At 44.3% G+C, this 23,388-nt stretch overlaps 1 protein-coding gene across 14 annotated transcripts in view; it reads left to right on the forward strand.

Moving 5' to 3' along the window:
• RAPGEF1 (Rap guanine nucleotide exchange factor 1) overlaps window positions 1–23,388 on the forward strand; it is a 76,341-nt gene that overhangs the window by 9,703 nt on the left and 43,250 nt on the right. For 8 of the 14 annotated variants that reach the window (XM_042879211.1, XM_042879214.1, XM_042879215.1 and 5 more), the window contains exons 1-3: window positions 16,573–16,732; window positions 17,694–17,833; window positions 21,545–21,723. In XM_042879211.1, the coding sequence (XP_042735145.1) occupies window positions 16,588–16,732; window positions 17,694–17,833; window positions 21,545–21,723 (464 nt within the window). In that variant the 5' untranslated portion in view covers window positions 16,573–16,587. Of the gene's footprint in view, window positions 1–10,164; window positions 10,263–16,572; window positions 16,733–17,693; window positions 17,834–21,544; window positions 21,724–23,388 lie in introns of those variants that run through there. The other 6 variants (XM_042879219.1, XM_042879218.1, XM_042879220.1 and 3 more) reach the window with 2 other exon arrangements.

Below are 23,388 nucleotides of genomic sequence, written 5' to 3' on the forward strand. Positions count from 1 at the left end.
ATAAAGCCAGCAATTGAAACAAGGCTGTTCTTGGGCTGCTTTAATCAACAGATGCAATTAATACAATAATGTTTGTACTCACACCCTGTCTCACTGCGGCTCATTGTGGGCAGCACTGCTAGACAAGGAGATCTGTGTGGCTGTACAAGAGCTCACAAACATTTGTGTTCAGCATAAGATCAGCACTGACAGAGTTTCAGACCTCTCCATGGTTGGCAGTCAGCCCCACTGCTGCTACAAGCTACGTTATTGAGAGGTTAAAACCAAATCTGCAGCACTTCTAATTCAGTTTACAGTTTTACGTGATGCTGGGATTTCTTCTTGGTGCAGAGCATGGGGAGTGTAACAGGAAAGCTCAGATGGGTTTTATTCCTGTGTGAATCTGGGACGGTGGTGGAAATATGGTTTGGGCTCAGATATTTATTCCTGCATTAGAACAGTGCGAGTCCCAGATCGGTGCTTCTCAGGAGCTCCTTACCCTGGGAACTTGTATAAAACATCTTCCCTTTCAGCTGTATCACATTGAGCGTGTGCTGGGTGTAACCAGTGTTTAAGGGAGTGTCGGTGGCACACAGCCAGTTGATATGTAAACCCTATCATGACTTGTTTTAAAGAGAGTCTGGGTTTCTGTACTGAGATATATGGATGGTATTTTTTTTTCACGGCAGGAAGTAATGCTAACTCCAGCAATTGCCAGAGCAGCTGTTCTTCGTGAGCGAGCTGTAAGAAAAGTCTTGTGAAAACCTTAAGATCAGTGGGAAGCAGCATGAGCTCGAATGATCTGCTGTCAAATGATCTGCACTCGCATCTGGTTAAGCCCTATCAATAACTGCTTTCATGTTTTCACTGCCTTAGTATTTTATATTGGAAAAAAGTTTCTGGTTCTTGCAGTGTCAAAGTCTGGAGGATAGTTTACTGAGAGGTATTTAACTTCAGGCTGGTTAATGTTTGTAAGGGCTTGTCTGGACACTCCCCAGACTCTTGCTCCAGGGTACAAATTTACTTCATTTATCCCATGCTGAGTTGATGTAGCAGCTTCTGTGGCTGTGAGCAGTGCTCTCTCCTGGCTCCATGGCTTTTAGGATTTCCTAGCGCTGGTGTTCCTTGGCCTGGCTTTCAGCCAGCCTCAGTTACACAGCTTTCACCTGCAGTTGATCTCTTACACGCTTAGACTCAGTGTCATGCTTCCCTAGCTCAGCTTCTGAGATACTTCCAGCCCACGGTTCAGTACTTCCTTCATGTTGCCATTGAACTCTGTGTTTGAATTGCAATTGCTTTTCTTTCTGTTGTCTTTGACACGAGGATGTCATTTCTGCTTTGTCACCTCTGACCACCTTTTGCTTCTCCTAGCTTTTAGTTTTCTCCCAGATACACTCTCAATGTTTGTAGCACATCCTGCCCAGATGTGTCATGAGGCTTTGACTCAGCACTGTTGTTCTGGAGATGGTAGGGATGTGTCCCCAAATAGTGCTACGTGTTTCACAGCAAGGGGACGAGCAGTGGAGTTTCTCTTGGTGCTGAACGTGGCTCATGAGGGAGGTAGCAGTGGGAAATGTGGGATGTCCTGGATTATTTTGAGAAACAAAACTCCGTTTCCTTTGATGTAATAACTGCATGAATCAGAAAGGAAAGTGAGTAATAGTTTCTTTGAGTTTATCTAGAGCTTTATATTTTCAGAGCATTGTGCAAGCATTTACTCTGTCCTTTTTGCTCTGTGATGGGTGGTGATGAAAAGTGCTGCATGCAGTGAGGCAGGAACAGTAAGTACAGCTTCCACCTTGGTTTCATTTAATGTTCGATTTAAGTTGCTGCTTTGATCAGATGGTGTCTACTCCATCAGCTCCTTTTGGCTGCTCAGCTTCTTGCTAGAGCTGTGGATCATTTCAGTTGGATCTCGCATCACGTTTTTAAGGTGTTTGAGGTCTTGCTGGCTGGTGAGAGTGGCAGACACAGCGCTGCATAGCACAGCATCACTTTGTTTGTAGGAAGGTGCAGGTATGTTGTGTGCACACAGCATGCCACCTAGAGGAGCGGAGCAGGCCGGCAAGGCTGTAGCTGGGATCTGTTGCCCAGATGTGGGAGGCTGTGCTAAGTACATCTGCAAGCTGTGTATTCTGTGACCCTGCCTCTGGTACGCTCACCTGGTCAAGTCTGAGAACGTCCTTAGGCAGCCAGTTTTCCATCAGCTCTTCTCAACAAAAGTTGCACAATTTTTACGTGATTTAGCTCTCTAGTTTTGCTGATCCTAATTTTTCCCTGAGTCTTGAGAATCTGAAATTAGATTGAGGATCTCACCTCAAACGTTCTGTGGGAATTAGGGTGAGGAATCTAGCACAAGGTGTGTTTTGATGGGATGGTGCTCTCCAAGCTCTGTGCTTTTTTTGGCTTGTATGTTGTAATTTCTTTTGCAGAAGACTCATAAATTTCCCAGAAGATTATCCTAATTTCCAGAGTCTCAAAGTCTGAGGTGTAATTAAGCACTTAATTTGATGAGGGTTTTTAAATGTGTTGCTGGTCTACTGGCAGCTTGGGGAAATGCTTCCATCTGCAGCCCAGCTTCCCTTGTGTAGGTTCAAGCTCACAAAGCCGATGTATATTTAGAAGTGCCAGAACTAAAGCCTACCAGACAGGCTTCAGAAAATTGCTCTGAATTTATGCCTTCTGAGTAGGTTAGAGCCAAATTTGAAAGAAGCCCACCTTTCCTGAAGAGGTTCGAGTGGTTGTTAGGGAGATGGCAGATTTTCATTAACACATGGGCATCGGGCAATTTTAACAGTGCATTTGATCACTGACAAATTGCATTTAGTTTCCCTCATTTCCACAAATTACAGCAATCAATGCGTCCAACAGGGAAGCTATTATTTTATTTCTTTGAAATGGAAAAGCATTTCTTTGTTAGTTCGTGTTTACTGTCCTCTGTACCTCAGGAGCAAAGCCTGTATCTTGCTTCCATTAGCAAGGTGGGTTCCATGAGAGACTTGATGGTGGGAACCGTTGTTCCTTAGCAGTCTCCTAGCCTGAGCCAGGCCACCATCCAGAGCTGAGAGCTGTCAGGTAACAGCACAGTAGGTTTGACCAGACAGTATTTCCTCTTTAGGACAGAAATCTATTTTTGATCCGTGCTGGAGATGCCGCAAGAAGGTCATAAGCAGTGACTTAAGTTCAGAGGGGTCTAAACCTGAAATGATGATGACTGAGTTGAGTTTTTCTTTTTTATGCTGTTTCAGGCTACAGCTTGTAGTTGCCTCTGATTAAGTTTGTATTTTCAGCTAGGATTTCTCCCAGGCAAGTGAAACATCTCCCCCCAGCTCCCAGCATTTCAACTTTTACTCTCAGAATCTCCAGAGCAGACTTGAAGACTTCATTTGAGTTGACCCCCATGTATTTCCATCAGGACATTAGGATGGCCTTCCCATTTCCTGCTATTCTCAGCTTAACTTTTCCTGTTACGGGAATACAAAAACAACAAAAAAGAAAGCTGTTAGTCATATGTTAAAGCAACCAGCCCAAAGCCATTCGGAAGAGGATCCTCACTGTACGGGGCCTTATGTCAGCATCTGTTCTGGCTGTGGAATCCTATATGGACTGATCCAGGGCTCGCCATGCACAGCTCTCTCCCTAACACACATCTCTTTCTGCTGATAACTTTCTGGCCTCCGGGCTACTGACAGCTGTTGTCCACTTGCTGCTAATTAAGAAAGCAGCGTGAGAAATGGCAGTGTGGATTGGAGAGATTGAACCCCCTCTCAGCAACAAACTGTTTCAGCCTGATTAAAAAGTCTGACTGACAGCTGGGCAGCCTTTTTTCCTTCCCTGTCTGTTGAGCCCCTCAGAAGATAGCCTACTTGCTATCAAACTCTTAATGATGGGCTCTCCCTTATTTTTTAGATCCTGTAACAATAAGCAATGTCAGAACAGATTAACTATTGAAATAATGGGCACGTGTGAAATGTAAGCCTGAATAAAGCCACATATTTAACATGCAAAGCACTGTGTGCATCTGTGCTCTTACATAGAAATTCAAATGTAGGTCGTATTTTTAAGATAAAATGACACATCTTGGAAACGTAGAACTAGCGCAGAAATGAAGATCATCATAAACAAGCAGCACTTACTAGATGCACTGAGCGGATTTCAGAGATGGTCTTTGTTTGTTTAAGGATCCTCCTTGTTTGTTTTGTTTCCTTCTTTGGTTTCCTTGTTTTGTTTTCTCTTGGTTCTCCTCGGGTCCCAGCAGGTGCTCTTTTGTATAATATGGCTTTGCTGTGATTTTTATGATCCAGCAATAGCATGGGCCTGAACTCTGGAATTCCCTTTCTGGGCTGTGCTTCCGTGGAGGTAGAATGGTAATACTGACATGAAGGTAACAGAAAATTGTGAACAGTCAGCCAACAGATGTAAATTAAGGTGATGGAAATTGTCCTGAAGCAGCGATGCTCTCTGAAGCTCTTCATGCCCTGGAATATATCATGACTGTATTTCAGATCTGTACAATTCAGTTTGAATCCTTATCTGCTCTCCCGGGACTCTGCATAGCCTCTAGCATGCTTTGGAAGCAGGGTAGTTTGCTCTCATATCTGGTCTGTAATTTCTTCTTTTGTGGTTTTTCTCATGCTTGCCTGTTACCTTTTGCCCTAGAGATGACTGTCTCTTTGTACAGTAATGCAACACGATCGGATGTTGTGTGTTTGTAGCTACCTGAACTAGGCAGATTCTCTGGGATGTGAGTGGTCCAAGAGTATGAACGTGCTCTGATGTCCTTGAGAAGGGTTCTGGTTTCACGTGAAGAGAGCAGATGCTGATATGACAGAAACAGAAGAGAAATCCCATCAGTGAGACCCCAAGCTGTAATCTGTAAATAAAGTGATTTATGGGTGTTTTAGATGAAAATAGTTCAGTTTCTTTTTTTTTTCCCTCTAGATATTTTTCCAAAATAGATATCTCATTGTTAGGCACTGGTTTGGCTGCTAATTTTATGAAATAAGCTCGGAAGACTTAATTTAGAAAACAAATGGGGTTATGTCTCTACTAGGAGGAGCTTTGGAGCCTCAAATCCCGATGTATTTTGTCGTGGGAGCTAATAAAGGGTATGAGGCAGTGGATCTTAGTTTGAGATGGTGAAAAAAACCTGTAAGCATTCATCCTGCTACATCTGGAGGGCTTCTTGTAGGTGGTGAGATTGACTCCACAGGCTCATTTGCTGAGAGCATTGGTTGTTTCTGTCCCTGATAGAACCTGAGTGTTGCTTGGGCAGCTTTGCCCAGCTGTTTACTGCTTGCCTCCTGCTGGCTGGCAGTGTTTATCCCACATTTAGGGATGCTTGCTTGGTGATAAGCTAGGTTCAGGCTAGCACATAAATTTAAGCCTACAGCTCTCCTGCTCGATCTGCAGCTGACTTGTCTCCCACTGAATGCTTGAATTGCCAAGTGTTTCAGTGGAGCTGGCATTTCTGGGTTGGATTGTTTTGCAAATGCAGGCATGGTTCTTAACAGGAGAGCACCAAACAGGATTTTCTGCTTTACAATAGAATATGTTGTTTTTAAGTTGCTGAGGAGCAGGTTTAGTTCTTCAGGTTTCTTTATTCCTTATGGTAACACAAGAGCATCCTTTAAAGAAACAGAAAATGAAAACATTCTTAAGAGCTGTGATGTCTTTGGTAGGGGGGGAATAAATTAATGTGAGCAATTTTGAGAGCAAGCTGCAGGATGGCAGGGGGAGTGCCTGCAAGAGAAACATCCGTGGAGACTTGGCAGCCCCTTCTGTTCAGCAGAGCTGGACTTTATCTTTTCGTCTTTGAGAAACGGTTTCCCGTAAGATGAGAATTATCCCAAGTATTTCCTTGCATTTCTAGTTTGGCTTCTAATTAGCTCAGTCCACTTTGCAAGTGGACAGTCTTTTTCCAAAGTAAAACCATGTATTATAGGAAGTCAGTTGGGAATATGGTGCTTGAGTTCCCGAGCTTCCCCTTGATTTCAGTTGACTTCCTTGGTTGGAAAAGCCCTTTCATTTTGAAGTCTGAACTGGAAGGTTCTTAAGGTTCTTATGGCTTTGAATGTTAATACTCTTTATCATGATAAATTACGAGTATATTGGAGTTTCAAGTGATCTCCCATGAAGTATGGATTCCTACAGCTGCCAGAAAACCAGCTTAGCTCTTCATCCACTCTGTTCTTTGCAGTGAATGGCAAATTAACTTGAATGTGCTTGATGTATTGAAGTCAGGGAAGCATTTTCTATAGGTTTTTAGCTGGGATTCTTCTTTCACAGTTTCCATATGAATGGGTTCGGCTCCATAATTTAATGTTGTGACTGCTATATACAGTGCTGCGGGGTGGTTCTGTTTGTTTGTAGCAAAATGGCAATCAGGCAGTTTTGTTAGGAGCTTCTTGGATCTCTGGTTTGTGTTTATTATCAGGATGGACGTGGAAATGCAGCGTTTAGAGACATAGAGGCTGTCAGGGATCTTCTGTGGAGGAACTTGGGGCCCTTTACATATATTTATCATGCAGGTTTTCCCAAGTCACGTGCCTCTTCCAGCATTTCTTGGAGACATTTTCACGTTTTGCAGTCTGCAGTAGGTGCATAGTTGTTTTTCAGGTTGATGAAGAATGATGGCACATTTAGTAAGTTCAAAGACTTTCCCGTCTGCAGCGTTGCCAGAAATGGAGCAGGAAAGATCCTTTCCATCTGTCATTCTTCTACAGACACCAGCAGTTCAGAAGTGGATGGAGCTGAGAGTTATTTGCTGAGCTGCAGAGCAGAGTTCCTGCGTACACAGGGGATACTTACCCGCTTAACTGGGGTAGGGAGCAAGTTGATTATGCTGGGTAGATCTGTAAATGGAGTAGAAAGGAAAGGGAAGATTTCCAAGCAAAAAGCTTGCCGAGCAGTGTCCCATCTTCTTCTCTTCCGCTCTTTTTCTTCCTCTTCGTGCACACACCGTGAGTTTTCAAGTAAGAACAGAGAAAATACAAAGGTGGATGGACTGCCAGTGCCACATCCCCGTTATTTTCCTTATTGCAGAGTCTTAGAAACAGACCATCCTAGCTGTAAGTATTTTTTAGCTCATGATACTAGACAGCAATTGTAACACTATGATGTTTAACTAGGCTGCCACTAGATGCTTCTTATACTGCAAAATGGTATTAATGTACATGGGTCACGTGTTGGCAGGCTGCTGATCACTTGATGGATGGCTTGCAGCAGTTCTTGTCGCCGTACTGCAGTGTCATTCTGTTGACTCATTGGCTGGGCCCAGCTGAAAGCTCTCAATTTCTGGCAAGGGCAAAGTAAAGTTTCCCTTGGAACAAAGCTGCAGCTTGTCCAGGGTAGGCATGCATTATCAGGTGGCAGCATTAAACACAGAAGGTCTGGGAGGTATTTACCGCGTAGCAGTGGCACCAAGGATGTTTTGCTAAACACACCTTTGTCTTTTAGAAGCCAACTGCCATGACACACTGCAGAAATCAGTAGGTTACTGAATGGATTTGACGTGTAAAAGCATGGAGTTAATCATGCTAAGCTCTGACAAAGCCCCAGGTTTACCCCAAGGAGCAGCAGGGACCCTCAGGCCGTGCAGGCTGGGCTTTCTCCTAGCAGGCTGCTTGCTGTTTGCCAGATGGACCCAACAAGCTCCCAAATATTGCTCAATGCATCTCCAACTGCAGTTGGTATTGATTCACCTTTCAGGTCTGGGCAGCAGGATCGCCAGACGATTGCGTGTTGTTTTGCAGAGATTTAAATAGCTTTGGTCACTGTGGTTTATGCTGTTTTGACAAAACCAAAATTAAATAGAAGTACTGTCGAAAATTATTTCTTATTTATAAATTCCTAAGTCTCTCTGCCGCAGAATCTGGGCAGTAGGTTTGGAAATACACTTTTTTGCATGCAGAGGATCATAGTCTTGGAATGCACTCGGCCTGTGCCTCCATGGCAGGTCTGTGTGAGGCAGGGTCTCACCTCTGAACCCCAATGGCACAGGATGCAATAGGGAAGGGGTTGGTGAGGTCTCACTCAGAGCTGGTAGTTCACCAAGATTTATTTGGTAATAAAAGAATTGTTTCAGCATGGAGTGCAAAGAGATGCTGAGATAAGGCTCAACTTTGTTTTTGGTAAAATACAGGTCTTGGTTTACTTCCCTTCAGCTATCACCCGTTTGCTGCGTGTTACCATTGAAGGTGTTTCTGCTTGAAATGCAAGCTGACTTCCTGTATCACTACACTGGAAGCTCATTAAAAATTAGAAACTGATTCTTAGTAGGGCCAATTCTGCTAATTCTCAGTGACTGCTTAAAAATAGCTAGCCAGGGTGATACAAGAAATAATGTTGCACCCGAGCAAAGAATTGAGCCCTAGAGAGCTAAGGCTCAGCTGTCCCTTTGTTAAGTGGGTTTTCAGCCTCATCACTCTGAAATAGCTGCTGCTTCTTCAGCACTAAATTAACAAGTGAAATTCTAGTGAGTGTTTCCGTGCTGGTGAGGCTTCCAGTCTTCAGAAGGCTGGGGGGTGTTGCAGTCAGCACGTATTTCTTCAGATTCCTGCAGTGCTTCTGCTGACGCTCATACAGATCTGGTAGGGTTTGTCCAAACTGTAAAAGTTTGCTGTTCTGTATTTTGTTTTGTTTTGTTTTGTTTTGTTTGTTTGTTTGTTTTAAAGTTTGGGTTTGCTGAGAAGAGCAGGGAGAGCTGCAGGTCTTTGTAGCTGTATCTTTGAAACCTTTGTTTGTAGGAGAGGTGCAGCTAGGGGGTATTTAATTTGGGCCAGAGGAGGTAGGATGAAGTAGGGTTGACACAAATAATGGTTTACTGCGAATGCAACGTATAGTGTTTGTGTGCAGTGGAGTGAAAGGCAGACATCTGACTTGGGCTCCTTAAGGTACCTTATGCTTCCTGCCGTATTGGTCGAGGTATGTGCTAATCCTACAACTGACAAAGACGAGGGCCACTATTTCCTCTTCCTCCTGCTCTGCTCCGTTCAGTTAACATCTCGGTTCCCCTTTACTGGAGGCGCTGATGTTTCAAATTGTGCTTATGGAGGACTAAAATTTCCTACTGCCTGTGGGCAGGCAATAAAAATGGTGGTTTGTTTGCAGATCCTATCAGTTACAGAATGGGGTGCAGAACCAAAGATATGGCCTGCAGCTTCTTAACCCTTTGCGTAAGCAGCACAGCTCCAATGTAAAAGCAGCTTCTGACCTGATTACATCAGAAATTTCACACCTGCAGTGCTGCTGTATCACTGTGTGCACATGCCTGCCTACATGGAGACAGAGAGCTGGCCCTTTGGGGCAAGAGCACAGGATGCTTCAAAGTTGAGTGATTTGCATAGCCCTCCTGTGCTGCCTTGTTTTATTGAGTAAGCAATATTAGGGAAGTTTACACTGCTGTGGCAGTGCTGCTGGAGGAGATGGTGCTGGCCTGGTTCCTGAAATTCACATTTCTTTCTTCTGCAGAAATGTGAGCCCCCAGCACGGTGCTCTGGAGTTGTGCAGACATGTTTCATCTTACGGAGCTGAGTGTCTGCTTTTCAGCAGCTGAGCCCTGGGGACACGGTGCTAGGCAGAGCAGTGAGGAATGAGGCTTCCTTGCAGAGAGGTTAGCTCATCTCTTAGCGTCCATGGAAAAGAGCTTACCTCACATGCTCACCTGGACTGTTGCCCTTAATCTATGGCACTCACTAAGGAGGAAAATAAACTCGAGCATGTTCAAGCACATATTTTCCATGTTTTGATCTTACTTCTTGAGCTCAGCTTGGAGCAGTGTGGGAAGTGCCTTTTGGGCAGTGTATGCGATTACTCCCAGAAAACAGAGGTTCGCTGTGCAATGGACTCTGCATGTGCAAAGAATCTGCAGAGGTCAAAAATAAAATGACTATAATTAGTAATGACCGAAGCAACTGGAGATGGTGTCAGTCAAAGCCGAGCCAGCTTTTTTTTTTTTTCTGTCACCTAATGAATGAGAGCTGAGGTTATTCTCTGAGGGTGAAAGAAGGCGGAATTTTTTTCCCATTCAAATCTGGTGCTGTGGGACAAATGCAAACTCAAGACTTGTTTACTACCTTGTTTTTCAGCTATGAACCTGCAGGCAGGTTGTGAGCAATTATGCTTTTCCCTAAAGCATCTAAAATGACACGGCTCTGCTCGCTGTCCTGGAGAGCGCCGCTGACGACATTCTGTCACCTTGGAGATGGATAAACAGCTCTGGCAACACTGGGTTATAATCTTTCAGGTCTGAGCTTCTAAGCTGACAGCCGTACAATTGAGACGTAAGTCTAGCAAAGATTTTTTTATCGTGGAAAGAGTCTAAATGTAAGATGAGAGCAGAAGAGAGGAGACGAGAGGAGAGGAGGGGGAGGAAGAGCTTAAGCCAGGCTCAGTGACCAGGCTTTATGCTTGGCTGCAGTAGCAGTGAATGAAATGATTTAGCTGTGGCTCGCGCTCCCTGCAGCATGGGGTGACTCAGGTAGCGCGCGGGCATACTTGAGCCTGCAGGACTTTATTTTTAGATGTCTGAATCACTGTCATGCCTGTATCCACATAGAGCTGTTAGACGAGTGAGGATGCCCACGGACCCCATATTAAGTCATGTTTGGTGAGCGCAGATTCCCTTGCAACCTTTGTGATTCCTGTGTTCTGAGCTGCTTACTGAAGTGATGCAGGATCTATGCCCTGTTTCTGGATTTGTTTTTTCAGTTTCAAGTGAGATGTTTAGCTAGCAGCCTCAGTGGTTTTTATGTACGGAGCGGGGTGAGCATGGAGCACAGCGGTCCTGTTGATGTTGGAGGCTGCTTCACTCTTGTGTTGTTTTAGTGCTGTTGGCACAGGGGAGCTACGAGTCGTGTTACCAGTGTCGTAATCCCATTAGTTCTCTCGGGCTTGCAGGGCTGTGCAAAATCAGTACTTAAATAGGAAATTACCAGAGACTCACCAGATGCCGCACGAAGGTTTGCTCATGATTTGGTAAATGGCAGCATTTCTGCTTGTGGGTTGATAGGGAACCAAAGTGCTGGAGTGGCTCTTTCAGATAAAGCAGAGCAGAAGTCCTGATTGCTGCTTATCAATGTATTATGCTGTATTTTTCAAAAGAAGTCTCAAAGCTAGCTGTGGTCTGCTGGGAGAAACTGCACTTGGGTAGCGAAGTTCTGCTCCTCTAAGTTCCCTCCTGCTTTGTTTAACTGTAGCTCTGTCCCCTTTTTTTGTTTTCCTTCTGTGAATCCGTTGGGTAGCATTGCAGAAACAGGGATTCCAAGTTTGTCTGCATTCAAAGTGATTCCTCTGTTCTGAAATATTTGAGGCTAAAAAAGGGCCAGGAGGTCACCCTACTATCTGCTCTGACCGTGCTGGTCTGTGTAGTGCATCTTTTCTTCTGAAGATTTGCTTCCAAACATGAAAGTGGAAGAAAGAAGAGCTGTACCACTAATGCACCATAAAATTGAAGTTGTTGACTTATCCAACCCTCTTTGCTGCTGTTGGGAAATGTGGCTGTATCGATAAGTTGCCCTGTGTGCCTCCCAGTTCCCTTGCAAGCACTGTGAGCTCTTTCCACATGAGGTTGCTGCAGCTGGAGATGTCTCATTCATGGATGCCTAAAAAAAGTAAATAAATAAAATCTAAATAAAAATGTGCTCTCTGACAAATAAAAATGTTTTGCTTCCTCTGGAGGCCCCAGAGGGCGGCATAAAAAATAATGAAGCCTGTGAGTCACTGAGCAGAGCCTGGCCAGCTGAGAGCGAACTGAGCCTCCCTTCTCCATAGAAGTTTGTGTGCTGTCATTGCACATCATTAATGCTCGCTGGGTTATGCTCATTCACTGTAATGTTGCCAAAATAGAAAAAGGGCAGTCGGTCTTTCCGCTTCCAAATGCTGGCTGCTTCCAAGGTGACGTGATGTTAAAGGAAAAGTTTCCTCAGAGCTCAGGAACCATTGTTTGATCCTCAGCTGCCCCTCCTCTGCCGTTTTCCTCCGAAATCTGGCGGCTGTCCTGGCAAACATTCTCTGAAGAGGGCCTTGGTGCTCAGAGCCAGCCCCACCTAAGGTACAAAGGTTAGGGTGGGCGAGCTTCCTGCTCCACATGGGACCCTCCCTTTTCTTTCTTGCTGAATCCCCAGTACAGGGTTTTGGTTTTTTTTTTGTTTCTGGGTGAATTCTCGTTGCTTCAGTCTCTGTGGGTGATGACAAGGTTGAGAAAAGCAAACTTGCTCAGGTAGAAGTGGTAGGTCTGAGGCTCCTGCAGCGCGCCCGTAACACACTCAGAAGTCTGAAAGGAATATTCTCCTTGTCTTCTGCGTGTTCAGGACAGCAGCTCATCCTTCGGAGAGCGTGCAGCATCATGAGAGTGCTACACGTCAGCATCTTTAGATGCTAAACCATCCCTAGGGCTCCTGGAGAAAGAGGGCATGAAATGCAGCAGAAAGCCATGTCAAGGAGAGCTGAGTTGGGCATGGCAGGCATGAAAGCCGAGAACGTAAATGGAATTCTCCTTTTCTATTCCTTTAATTCTCTGTGGATCTCCAGTAATACTCATGTAATATCTTGACAGATCTGTGCCTTGCAGAACGTTTTGTGATTGTCATCAGATGCCCTTCTGAACCCATCTGCCCGTTCTGATGTAACTATCCTCTCGTTTTTCTGACAGCAGAATTGAGTCCAGTGGACCAAGAGCAGCAGCCCCATCGCTGTTGCTTCCTTTGCATTGCACTGCGGCACCCAATGGGCAGGCTCAGCAGAAAAGTCCTTTTGAACTATATCTCATTATTTTCCCCTTTTGCTTCTGAACCTTTAAAGTCCCTGTCAGCAAGGGTTTAGTTGAAGCCTTGCAACTTGCCTTTTGTCTTCCACAAATGATCAAGCTATGCCCCGGGGAACAAATGCCATTTTAATGGGCATTGTTGTGTAATTCATTACATAAGTCACCTTTGTGTTCAAAGGACTCGTGGCACAAATGGCAGGAGCGGTTGATTAAAACTGTGCACCATAGCTTCATTATGACATGGGGAGAAACGTCTGTTATTTTTAATCTGGTAGCTTTTAAATGCCTGCATCTATCAGAGACCCAAATGGCCTTTAAAAGGGGCTGTTGGATAAGATTTTAGACTTCTGCATTCTTTGTAACAAGCCTTGAGAATCAGTTCAAGCTGCAAAGTGAACTTTAGCTCCCTTTTTTAAAGGCTTTCTCTCTCTAAAGCTGCAGGGTTGCTGCGTGTGAACAAGTACAGAATGGGAGAGGACGGAGGGTTTCATTTTTCAGGTGTGGGATAGAAAAGATACTGTATTCTGAAGCTGAAGAAAAAAAAAGTACATTTTCATTTTTGGTGGATATGATGCAAACACTGGCCAAGTTGAACTGTCAAATGGTGCATCGCTGTGCCTGTCACTGAGCAGCACACCAACGTCTCCGCAAGCCCAGGAGCAGACATGGGGGTTTCCTTCTCTCTCCGAAGATTCCTTCAGCTGCAGGTGGGAGATGGCCTGCTCTCTGCTCTGAGCTCTGCACAGTGCTGAGCTTTCACTTTGACTTCAGACTGAGCAGTATGCTGCCAGCTAGGCTGCTGGAATTCACCAGCATGTGTGTTTTGACTTTAGTTTCTAGTGGCTTTTTGAACCTGAGTGGAAAACAACCATTTCTCTATGCTAGCAGTGCTGCAGACACTGGGCTTTGACTTGCTGGCTTTCCCCTAAGCAGTCTAGTTCCTTCACACACAGGCACACAAACCAGTGAGCAGCCTTTCTTTGTGCCTCTTATTCCTGTCTGCTTTGCAATCTGCAGTTCTTTCCTCATCACACCCAACTTTGCCAGCACGCTGTGAGCAGCAGGGCCGTGCTGTGGGGCTGGGCTGTGGGCCTGCAGTGTGGCCAGCAGCAGGGCCGTCAGTGCACACCCTAAAGGGGGTTCCTGAGGTCGGTGTGTGGTCAGAGCCCAGGCACGTGCAGACCTGGGGGAGATGGGCTTCAGAGCCATGCGAGGCCGTGACTCAACAGCTGGAACATGTTCAAGCACAGGAGCCTTTTTAATAGGGGAATGGAACTAGCTGTGAAGCAGGTGATGTATGAAAACTCCCAGTCAGGAACTAAGAAACTCAAATCCATGGTAAAGTAATTTTGAAGGGATTTTTTTCTTTTTCCAGTGATGTGCAGCAGCAAGGCATCCAGACGGATGAAATAGGAGGGGGTGGGAAGTTCCTTTGTGACGGAAGTGCTTTGATACAACGATGTCTTTTTTTCCCCATTCCAGTTGAAATCACTACATCCAGCTTCTTACCCTGCCTTTTCCCATTCATCTTATTAATTTGGATTCTGTAGAAGTGTAAATGTAGGTACCCCACTTCTGCCATCGGAGAGAAGAAGCTCGGGAGGCTGGTGCTGTTATTCAGCGAAACTCTGCCAATTCCTCATCAACAGGAGGAGGGAGTAATTTGATAGAACAGTCTCTGATGGGCAGATTCCCAAGCTCAGGAACAGCATCAATGCTGCCTTAAGGAGTCTGGTTACAGCAGACAGGCAGGAAGGTGCAGAGGGACAGAAGTGTCTGGAGCTCTGTCGTGGCTCTGTTTTCTACTCATTGTACATTATCAAATTATTTGATCAGTGAAGGCATGCTGTGCTGTTTGAACTTTTAACTGGAGAGGCATAGCATGCTATATACTTGAATGAATACTGGATGAAGTAAGTGAGCTTTTAAAAGCAGAGGTAACCAACCTAGGCAGCCTTGCACAGCTGTGCTTTTTATAGGCAGGTTTTAGCCCTCCTCTGTAAAAGCTTTGGCTGCTTGCAGCTTTGATCTAAAATACCTTCCTATCTCAGCGCAGCTTCTTTGAGACCACTTCATCTGAATTCATTACTATGCAAACTCTATTTATAATGCTTGCCTGGTAACCCTAAAGCCTATCATGCTGAATGTCTGTTGGCATTCAGTGAATATCATAGAATCCTTAGAGTTGGAAGGGACCTTTAAAGGTCATCTAGTCCAGTATGATCACAGCAGCTCCACAGTTTGACTCATGAATACTGGGAGGGTGACCGAGGTTTGCAGCGTGATTTTTATGTTTGGAAATGGAGAGATTCTGCACCTGAATCATTGACTGACTCTATGCTCTGTTTAGGCAAGTTGCTTCACCTTCACAGATGTGCCAAACAAAGTTAAGACCCAACTGTTTAAGGATGATGCGCTTGCAACGTGCTTGGAAAAAGATGAGAGCTGTTTTAAGTGCCAAGTGCAACTGAGTCTGAGAGAATGAGTTTGTGACTCATTTGGTTAACTACAGCTGCATCAGAAACTTACGAGCAGATGAGATCTGGAAAATGCTTATTGTAGTTGTAAGGACAGTAATAAAAAGCTGCACGAATGTGTGGTTGTCAAAATAGGTCTTAACAGGGTTGCTCAAACAATAACCTTTATTTCTGCATCTGGCAGCTGTTTTACTTCGATAGTACTATTTTGAGGAGTTCCCATTCTGCTTCCACTTATTCCTTTCCTGGCTCTGCAAGTCTCTGTTCCCTCAGAGTGCTGCCATGCAAGTGATTCAGCATTTGATGTGATGGAAGGGGACGAAGGTAAAGGGCAGTGGGTGGGCTGGTGGCAGTAGTGAAGGGGATCTGTTGTTGGCAGAAGAATAGATTTCCTCATGGGCAACACATCGTTCTGAAGCTGCTGGCCGTGCACCCACTGCTGAGCAAAGTTGGGTAGAGATGGCTGATGGGAAGAGGAAATGGAAATTGCAGTCTTCTGAAACCTTCCTGCTTTCTTGCCTCTACAAGGCTGAATTATCACTGTAAACAAGCAAGGAGCAAGGGTTTTTTCCCCCCAGACAAACAGCTTGGATCTTGCTGCTGCACGTGGAGGAGCCAGACATAATTTGTTGCTGCTACCGTAATTTTCCTGTAGATTAATTATTTTAACTGTCTGCCTGTCCTTTCCAAAATGAAGCCTGAGCCATGACTTTCTCAGCCTGCATATCTACACATGTATGAAAGTTCTCCCATCGTGTACCAAACAATTACTTTTTTATGGTGTATGAGGGCAGCCAGGCGCTGTTTTCAGTGGTGACCTTCAACACTGTGGAGCCAGAGAGGTTTTAAAGGGTAGGAGATCCCCCTGTGGATGTAAAGCAGTGACGTAAATTGTTGCTAAGTTGGGGTGCCAGCTGCTACCAGTGATTCCTCAGAGTCCACCTGATACCTCTGGGTTTAAATGCAGTGACCAGCGTTTGTGGTGCCTCCCTCCCCAGTGCGTTGAACAGGAGACTCTATACTGCAAAGAGAGCTTTGAGAACCCTGTAAGCGGGGAACGGGTCTGCAGCCAGACAAGATGAGAATTGAAGCTTCCATTAATAGCATGCCTGCAAAATTTTTGATCCAGAGGACCTAACTAGCTGGAGTTTTGGCTCCGGTGAAGGTGTTAATAGCAGGGTCTTAATGTCCTGCCTGGTAAAAGCTGAAGGGGAGACAGCCATGAGGGGGGACCAGCAGAGGTTCTTTCCCTCGAGTTGTGGTTAGGTGATTTCTGGGTATTAGGAGTGGTGTTCACGCTGCAGTGTGGCATTTAGCTTCGGGGTGCTAGATTTGACTCAGCAGCATTTTCTGATTGCAGTCTGCATGCTAACGAGGTGGAGCAGTGCTGCACGTGGGGACTGGGTCGTTCTGACTCATTGCAGCCAGTGCAGCCAATTCCCAAATAATATAAAAGAAAAAAGGAAACGTACAGCAGAACTGCTTACTTTTCCTGACAAGGTAGCTAAAGGTAAGTTCAGTGTCTTTGGCTGAAGTATTTCGGTCACTAGAGAAGCAGTTCAAACCTTCATTTATTAAAGTACTGCTTGCTTAAAATACATTCTAAATTGCTTTCAAGGCAGCATAGTTTTATCTAGCTTGCTGGATAAACAGAGAAAGACATCTTTCACCAATGAGTTTGCATGTGGCATGACTGCAAACCTTTGAGACTTCTTTTAGATCATCAGAAAACTTTGAAAAGGCAAGCTTTTCAAAAGGTCTGAGTGGTTCAGTAATAAACCTTCTTTGGGGATGCACCAATATTGAAGCTATGCCCTCTGCCCATATGGTTTATGTTGATACATTTGGAGTGTGGTCTGCTGTGAATGGCTGGGACTGGTACTTTTCTTCAGATAATTCATGCAGCCCCAACCAAAGGCAGTGCTGCCAGGTGAGCAGAGCGAAGGACCAGCAGCCTGTGAAGGGCAGTAGGTCAGCCTGTGTTTTTCTGTCCTGGGTACCTTCTTGGTGGCTCCTTGACCCCAGCAAGACACGAGCAAGGCTCAGGCACCCAGATTCCTTCCCTGCTCTGAGAACAAGCCACTTCATCCCCTTGACTTCATTTCCTTGTGTGCAAGAGAGGGATGGTGGTTACCTCCTTCATAACGTACTTTGGGATTTGCTGGGGCTGAGTGCTTTTAGGAGATGTGTTTTTCCTTTTCTCTGCAAGGCACAGAGGAATAGGATCCTGCTGTTCCTGCCTTGGCACTTCAGTGTATCTGCCTCCAAGGGGAAGCAGGAAATGGTGGCCATATTGCGGTTGCAAACATAATAGAGAGTCACAATTATTTTTTTTAATCCTGTTCCACTCAACAAATTAACATGGTTGCAATGATTTTCATAGGCTGGTTTCCCAGATAATGCTGTAGCACAACTTCCCTGTTTTCAGCCAGTTTACCCTAACCTTGTGATGCTTTTCTGTGTCTTTCTAGATTCCGAGCGTTCCCATCTCTCCTCATTCACTATGAAGTTGAAGGGCAAGTTTCATTCACCAAAAATAAAGAGAACTCCTTCCAAGAAGGGAAAGCAAGCTGACCTGACAGTGAAAACACCAGAGAAGTCAGCGAATAAAGTAAGCAAATGAAGAGCATCTTCTATTGGTCTCACTGGTTTCTTGCTTTCTGATACTCAGGTTTTTAAAATCTACAGCTCTGCTTTCTGTCTGTGACTTTGCCCTATGCAGAATTCTGCAGATACGTCAGGGAACATCAGGATGCTTTCTGGTTAGTTTTAAACTGTATTATGTAGTGTACAATAAGAGGTGGATTTTCTTTTCAAGTCGCTGATGAAGCTTCCTTCCATCATTGTTTAAATGTCTCATTACAGAATGTAGTTTAATGCCTGACACATCTTCCCAACATGCACACCCTATGATTATGCTTACAGCTTCCAGTTTACTGCCTGGTTTTGGGGTGTGATCTTAAAAATCCAAAACCCTGGCGAGCAAATCCTTGAAGCTCGTCCAAAGATGTGCTCAATCTCTGATGATGTCAGCAGGGAGAGTCAAGCAGATGCCTTCAAGGAGCAGCTGATTCCAGCACACCATTCCTCACATCTAGTGCACTTCAGTCCCTGTAAGAGCTGAGCTCACCACTCCTTCCCAACACAGACACACATCAGAGTTATCTCTTCTGTTGCTGTGGCCTGATTATGTAGAACAGAGGCTATCTCTGGACAGTACTGTTGCAATACATTTTCAAGTACAAATTAAGTCAGAAGTTAAGAACAGCCAAGGTTACTTGTGATAATTCAGACTCTTTCCCAGTTGCTGAAAGCCTCCAATGTGCAGTGCCAGACGTGCAAACTTTTTGGATTATCTGCTCTGAGGACTGCTGTGCTGTTACTGCGAGCAGTCAGCAAGGTACAGCTATCTTACACTGTGTGATGTGCTTAGCAACCAGGGAAGCAGCTGCACAACTTCATGGTTCTGCCCTATCATGCAGGAAAGGATGAGGCTGTAGGTTCTTTCTGCAGGAGGCAACAGATAGCTTTCCAGGGAGCTGAGCACCTTGCATTGCCCCGCATGCATACCGGCCTGCTGCCAGAAGTCTTGAGAGCACTCTCTGAAGGCTTTTAGTTCCAGCAGTGTTTGAAGATGGTATGTGAAGATCAATTCAGAGGCTTATCTTGTAGGACGTACTTTTGCTCTAAAAATGCATTGGATCATTTTACTGGGAAGTTTTTTCTCAGTGTTATTTTAATTGATTGATTCACTAAAACGCATGTAGGAAATGCAGAAGTCTTTCCTTTAAATTGATGCGTGACCACAAATGAAAGAAATTATAAAATGAAGAGCCATTTTCAAAATGCTGTTCTGTAGCAAATACACAGTAGCATTTTTTTTATGTACAGAATGGGATTTTTTTAATTGGAAATCAAAGCACTTGAAATAATTGTTATTATTGTAGACAATTATTTCAGCTGTATACATTTTGTACTGTGAAATATTGATTTCTGGTGTTGTCCTTCTCTAATTTAATAGCCACAGTCCAACTAATCAATTAGTTGGAAATAGCTCATCAGCTTGGTGTGGAGGGGAGTGGAGAAGAGGATGTGCCTGAACTGTCACCTGGGTCCCCACTGGAACACAGTGTCAAGATGTCTTGACAAATAAGACATTTTGTGTCAGAAGACACACTTGCTATACTAAATAATCCTTTCTTCCCCTTTCAAGTTCTAGGTGCTATTTTTATACTCTTGAAGTAGATAATCACTCTACAGCAGAAATAGCAATACTAAAAATCAGTATAAGATCGCTGCACGTAACCTGAAGGTTGTGCTCAGTGTGCATCTCCTCTTCTTCCCTTTTATACCTGGATGTGGCAAAAATATATTTCAGAGCCTGTTTGTGTGCTGGGCCATCTTTGATTCTAATCTGAGGACATACTGTAGTGTCCTTCAACACTGCTGTTGCAGAGTTAGGACGGAATTTTTACTGGTAAAGTACAGGGAAAGAAGTGACTTGTTTCTGCTTCTGTAAGTGGTTGTATGGCCCTCTGTAACCCATCTGCATTTCATATATGATGCATTTGTAATGATTGTTTTAAGGGAAACTATTCAAATTCATGCGAAAATAAAAATCTGCATGTGTCGAGTAGGCAGGAAAGTGGAGAGGAAATGTTGTGTTGCCTGAATGATCTCCTTTAATGCCCATCTGGGACACTGCTGAAGCAAGTGGTAGCACTGCTTCAGTAGCTCCTGCAGCTACAGATCTGCTCCAACATAAGGGAATATAGCCATGGGTGCAAGTTCATCTCTGCTGAGGAATTCAATGAGAGATTACTTCCAAGTCTTCTCTCCAGCCCAGAAAGATTCCATCCTATGTTTGCTTTGGCTTTAGGAACACACTGAAAAAAACCTCCAGGCTCGTAGCAACAACTGACACTTATGTATTTGAGCTCTGTAACACAACCTGCCATCCTTGCAGGACACGCAGGCTTTTTCTGTGTATGTTTGTGTGTCTGTACTCTCACATAGATACGAGCTCTTTGCACCTGAGAAAGAGATGCATAAAAGGTGCTCTCCCAGGGTTCTTTCCCAATGAGCTAGCAGGGAAGTCATGGAAAAAAGGGCTGTGTCCCACATAGCGTCTGGTGGCTGCTGTGCGTGCCTTGGTGTGCTCAGTGGAAAGCTTTGTGTTTCCACGTGTCAATCCCAGGCCCATCCCTCCTGTGTCCAGGAGAGTGTTTAAGCTATTAAGTCACAAGCCCTTCTACAGGAAACAGTTGTTGAATGAATATATAAACATTAATCAAAGCAGGAACTGCAGTCTGCATTTTTTCACTTCTGTTTGAGGGCTCTGACCACAGGCCATAGGCATGCTGCGTCCAGCCTCTCTCATCCCTGAAATCTGTAATCGTTTCACATGAAGTGCCTCTCCACAGCCTGGAATGGGCTGTGCAGTGGTGAGGGTGCATGCCTGAAGAATGGGAAATGTGTTTTTTGAGATCAGTGAGTTGCCGGGATGCTCCTCAGCAGTGAAGTTCAGTGGCTGTGGGTGGGCTGTGAAGCAGGAATGGAAAAGGCCCAGCCAGCAGCTTTGTCGGAAGGGGAGACAGCAGCAGAGCTCGGGACTTCCCAGATGAGATGGAAATGACAGAGCAGATTTGGACTTAGGCTTCAAAAGTCAGAGCTAGGTGGGACTTGGGACTCTTTTTATGGATCTGGCCCCTGGTTACTAACTGGTGCTGCCTGTGAATTGTTCTTCCTGAAGCCTTTTGGGCTGCTGGCCTGATTTTGTAAAAAAGCAGCAGTTCAACTGCTGACGAGAGTACGGGGAGCTCACAATGCCCATAGGTCATTAATTCTTGAAGCTGAATTTACTGAAGAGATAATGGATGAAACCTGACTCTGCTAAGCTCTCTGCTCCTTTCTGGCAATGTTCAGTAGTTAATTTAAATCTCACTTAGGAACTACTTGTGGCATTAAAAGTCCTCCAGGCATACTCTGTTAAACTTTCTTTTTTAAATAGCCCTGTCCAGAATGCCATTAGGATGTCATATATCGCTTCTGAATTTCCTTTCTTTACTTTGATGATGGCACGGAAGTTGGTGGCAACAACTCAGCTGTATGCCAGTGAGTTGTTCCCTTCTGCAACATTCACTCACTGATGCCAAAAGTTAGCTTTTATGGTCTGTCCCTATGAAAGCTGTGTGGGTTCCCTTGACCCAGCACCATCACAGAATGAATTAGGTTGCAGACCCTTCTTCGGGTAAGTGAAAGTAACTTTTCCCTTTAAAATCCTGATGTTATAACATTTCTCTCACTTTTTCCTATTCTTCAGAACGTATCATGGCTAGAGGAGAAGGAGAAGGAGGTCGTCAGTGCCCTGCGCTACTTTAAGACGATTGTGGACAAAATGGCAATTGATAAGAAAGTATTAGAGATGCTGCCAGGCTCAGCAAGTAAAGTGCTGGAAGCCATCCTGCCCCTGGTGCAAACTGACCCACGCATCCAGCAAAGGTAGCTTTCCTTCTTGGGTTTTGGAGCTATGGCAGACCAGCAGGCTCCTCAGCTTCTTTCTTTTTTTGTGTATTATGTGACATATGAGTTGGAAAGCAGTATAGTAACAAATAGCTTGACTGCCATTTTTATTAAGTGGTGGATAATTTTCAAGCACAACTTAAAAACAAACTCCGTGCTGTGAAGAAGTCCATGCTATGGAAAGATAAAACAACTTAGAAAGGTTTTAGAGAGGAGGAAGGAGTGATGCTTAGCATAAACGTAAACATTGGGAATTTACTGATTCTCTTCAGATTCTCTACTATTTTTGAAGTCCACAATGGGATCCTAAAAGCTAACAAATTCCAGTAGTTTCTGCCTGAAAAGGAACTTGTCTTCAGGGTAATCTCTGCATTCAATTCATCCATACTGATAAAAGTCAGCCTGCACTGTTAGTTTGTTGTTAGTGTTTTATTTTATTTTACTGGAGCAGATACAGAACAGAAATAAACAAATATGTACTTCAGTAGATCAGCCAGTCCAAGTTCATTCCTGTGTGCTCTCCACAGACTGATGATAGGTTTGCTCTGATGCCTGCTGTATTACATTTAAACCAGTTAGACAACGATTTTGAAGTCAGAAAAGATGTAGAAATTGGCCAAAGCAAAGCTTGACAGCCATTGAGAGAATCTGTGGTGTCATCAAGCCACAGAGATCTGTCTGCCTGCTGATTATAGGTGATGGAGAAATTGATTTAAAAAAAAAAAAAAAAAAAAAAGCAAACAAATAGCATTGAACAATAAGAAATAAGCAAAACTACTACACATGTAAAATTAGGCAGAGAAATGCACATATATATTTTTATAATTGTTTTTGCTGAATCCTGCTGGTTTTTGCTCGGTTCCTGTTTTCCCAGTATCTCCCAAACTTTTGTTTTTGAGATGTTCAGTGCAATTGTGCTGCAAGAAAGGTTTATGGTATGGTCAAGACAGCTGTAGGGTGCCAATATTTTATTAACAGAGATGTTTAGTGCTGTCTGGTCCCAATACATAGGGCATGCTTTTATCTGATAGCACAAAAGGAAGGAGACAATGGGTAAGTACCAGAGCTGTGACTGAGACAGGGGGGCTGCAATTGAGGTTGGGTTTGTGGAAGTACAAAGAGCAATAGCTGTTAGAATTGGAGCATTCATCAGGCTTCTGGATTCAGGCACAAAAGTTTCTTCCGTTGCTATCAGGTTTCCTGCAGTCATTAAATTCCTGACAGGCACCTGCTTTCACTTAGTGAAAGAGAGAACAAACTTTCCTGTTACATCAGGAGAACATGTAAAATGTCAGCAAATATTTTTAGGATAGAAAATGTCATCTTTGTAGTCGCTTGCTTTGATTTGTGTATCCGCTGGGTGATCTTTCCTTCCAAGAATATATTGGAAATAAATATCAGCTAAGTGGTCTTCAGCAGCAGCAGTATTTCAGACGGCTCTATTCTTCAAATTCCTTGTACCTTTTCCCTTAGAAGTGAGGTAATATAACCTTGACAGCTGGATATCCACATTTAGCCTGTAAGCAGAATTTCTGTAGTCAGTAGTCAGTGGAGTCTTCCTTACTTAGTGATGAATCTCTCATTCTGGACTGCAGCACAGATCCCTTGTGTATGTTCTGCCTTGTTTGGCTTTGCAGAGAAAAA

The sequence above is a fragment of the Lagopus leucura genome, unplaced genomic scaffold (genome assembly GCF_019238085.1).
Source record: "Lagopus leucura isolate 7727_CA_CO unplaced genomic scaffold, USGS_WTPT01 Super-Scaffold_100022, whole genome shotgun sequence".
In the NCBI taxonomy this organism is placed as follows: Eukaryota; Metazoa; Chordata; class Aves; order Galliformes; family Phasianidae; genus Lagopus; species Lagopus leucura.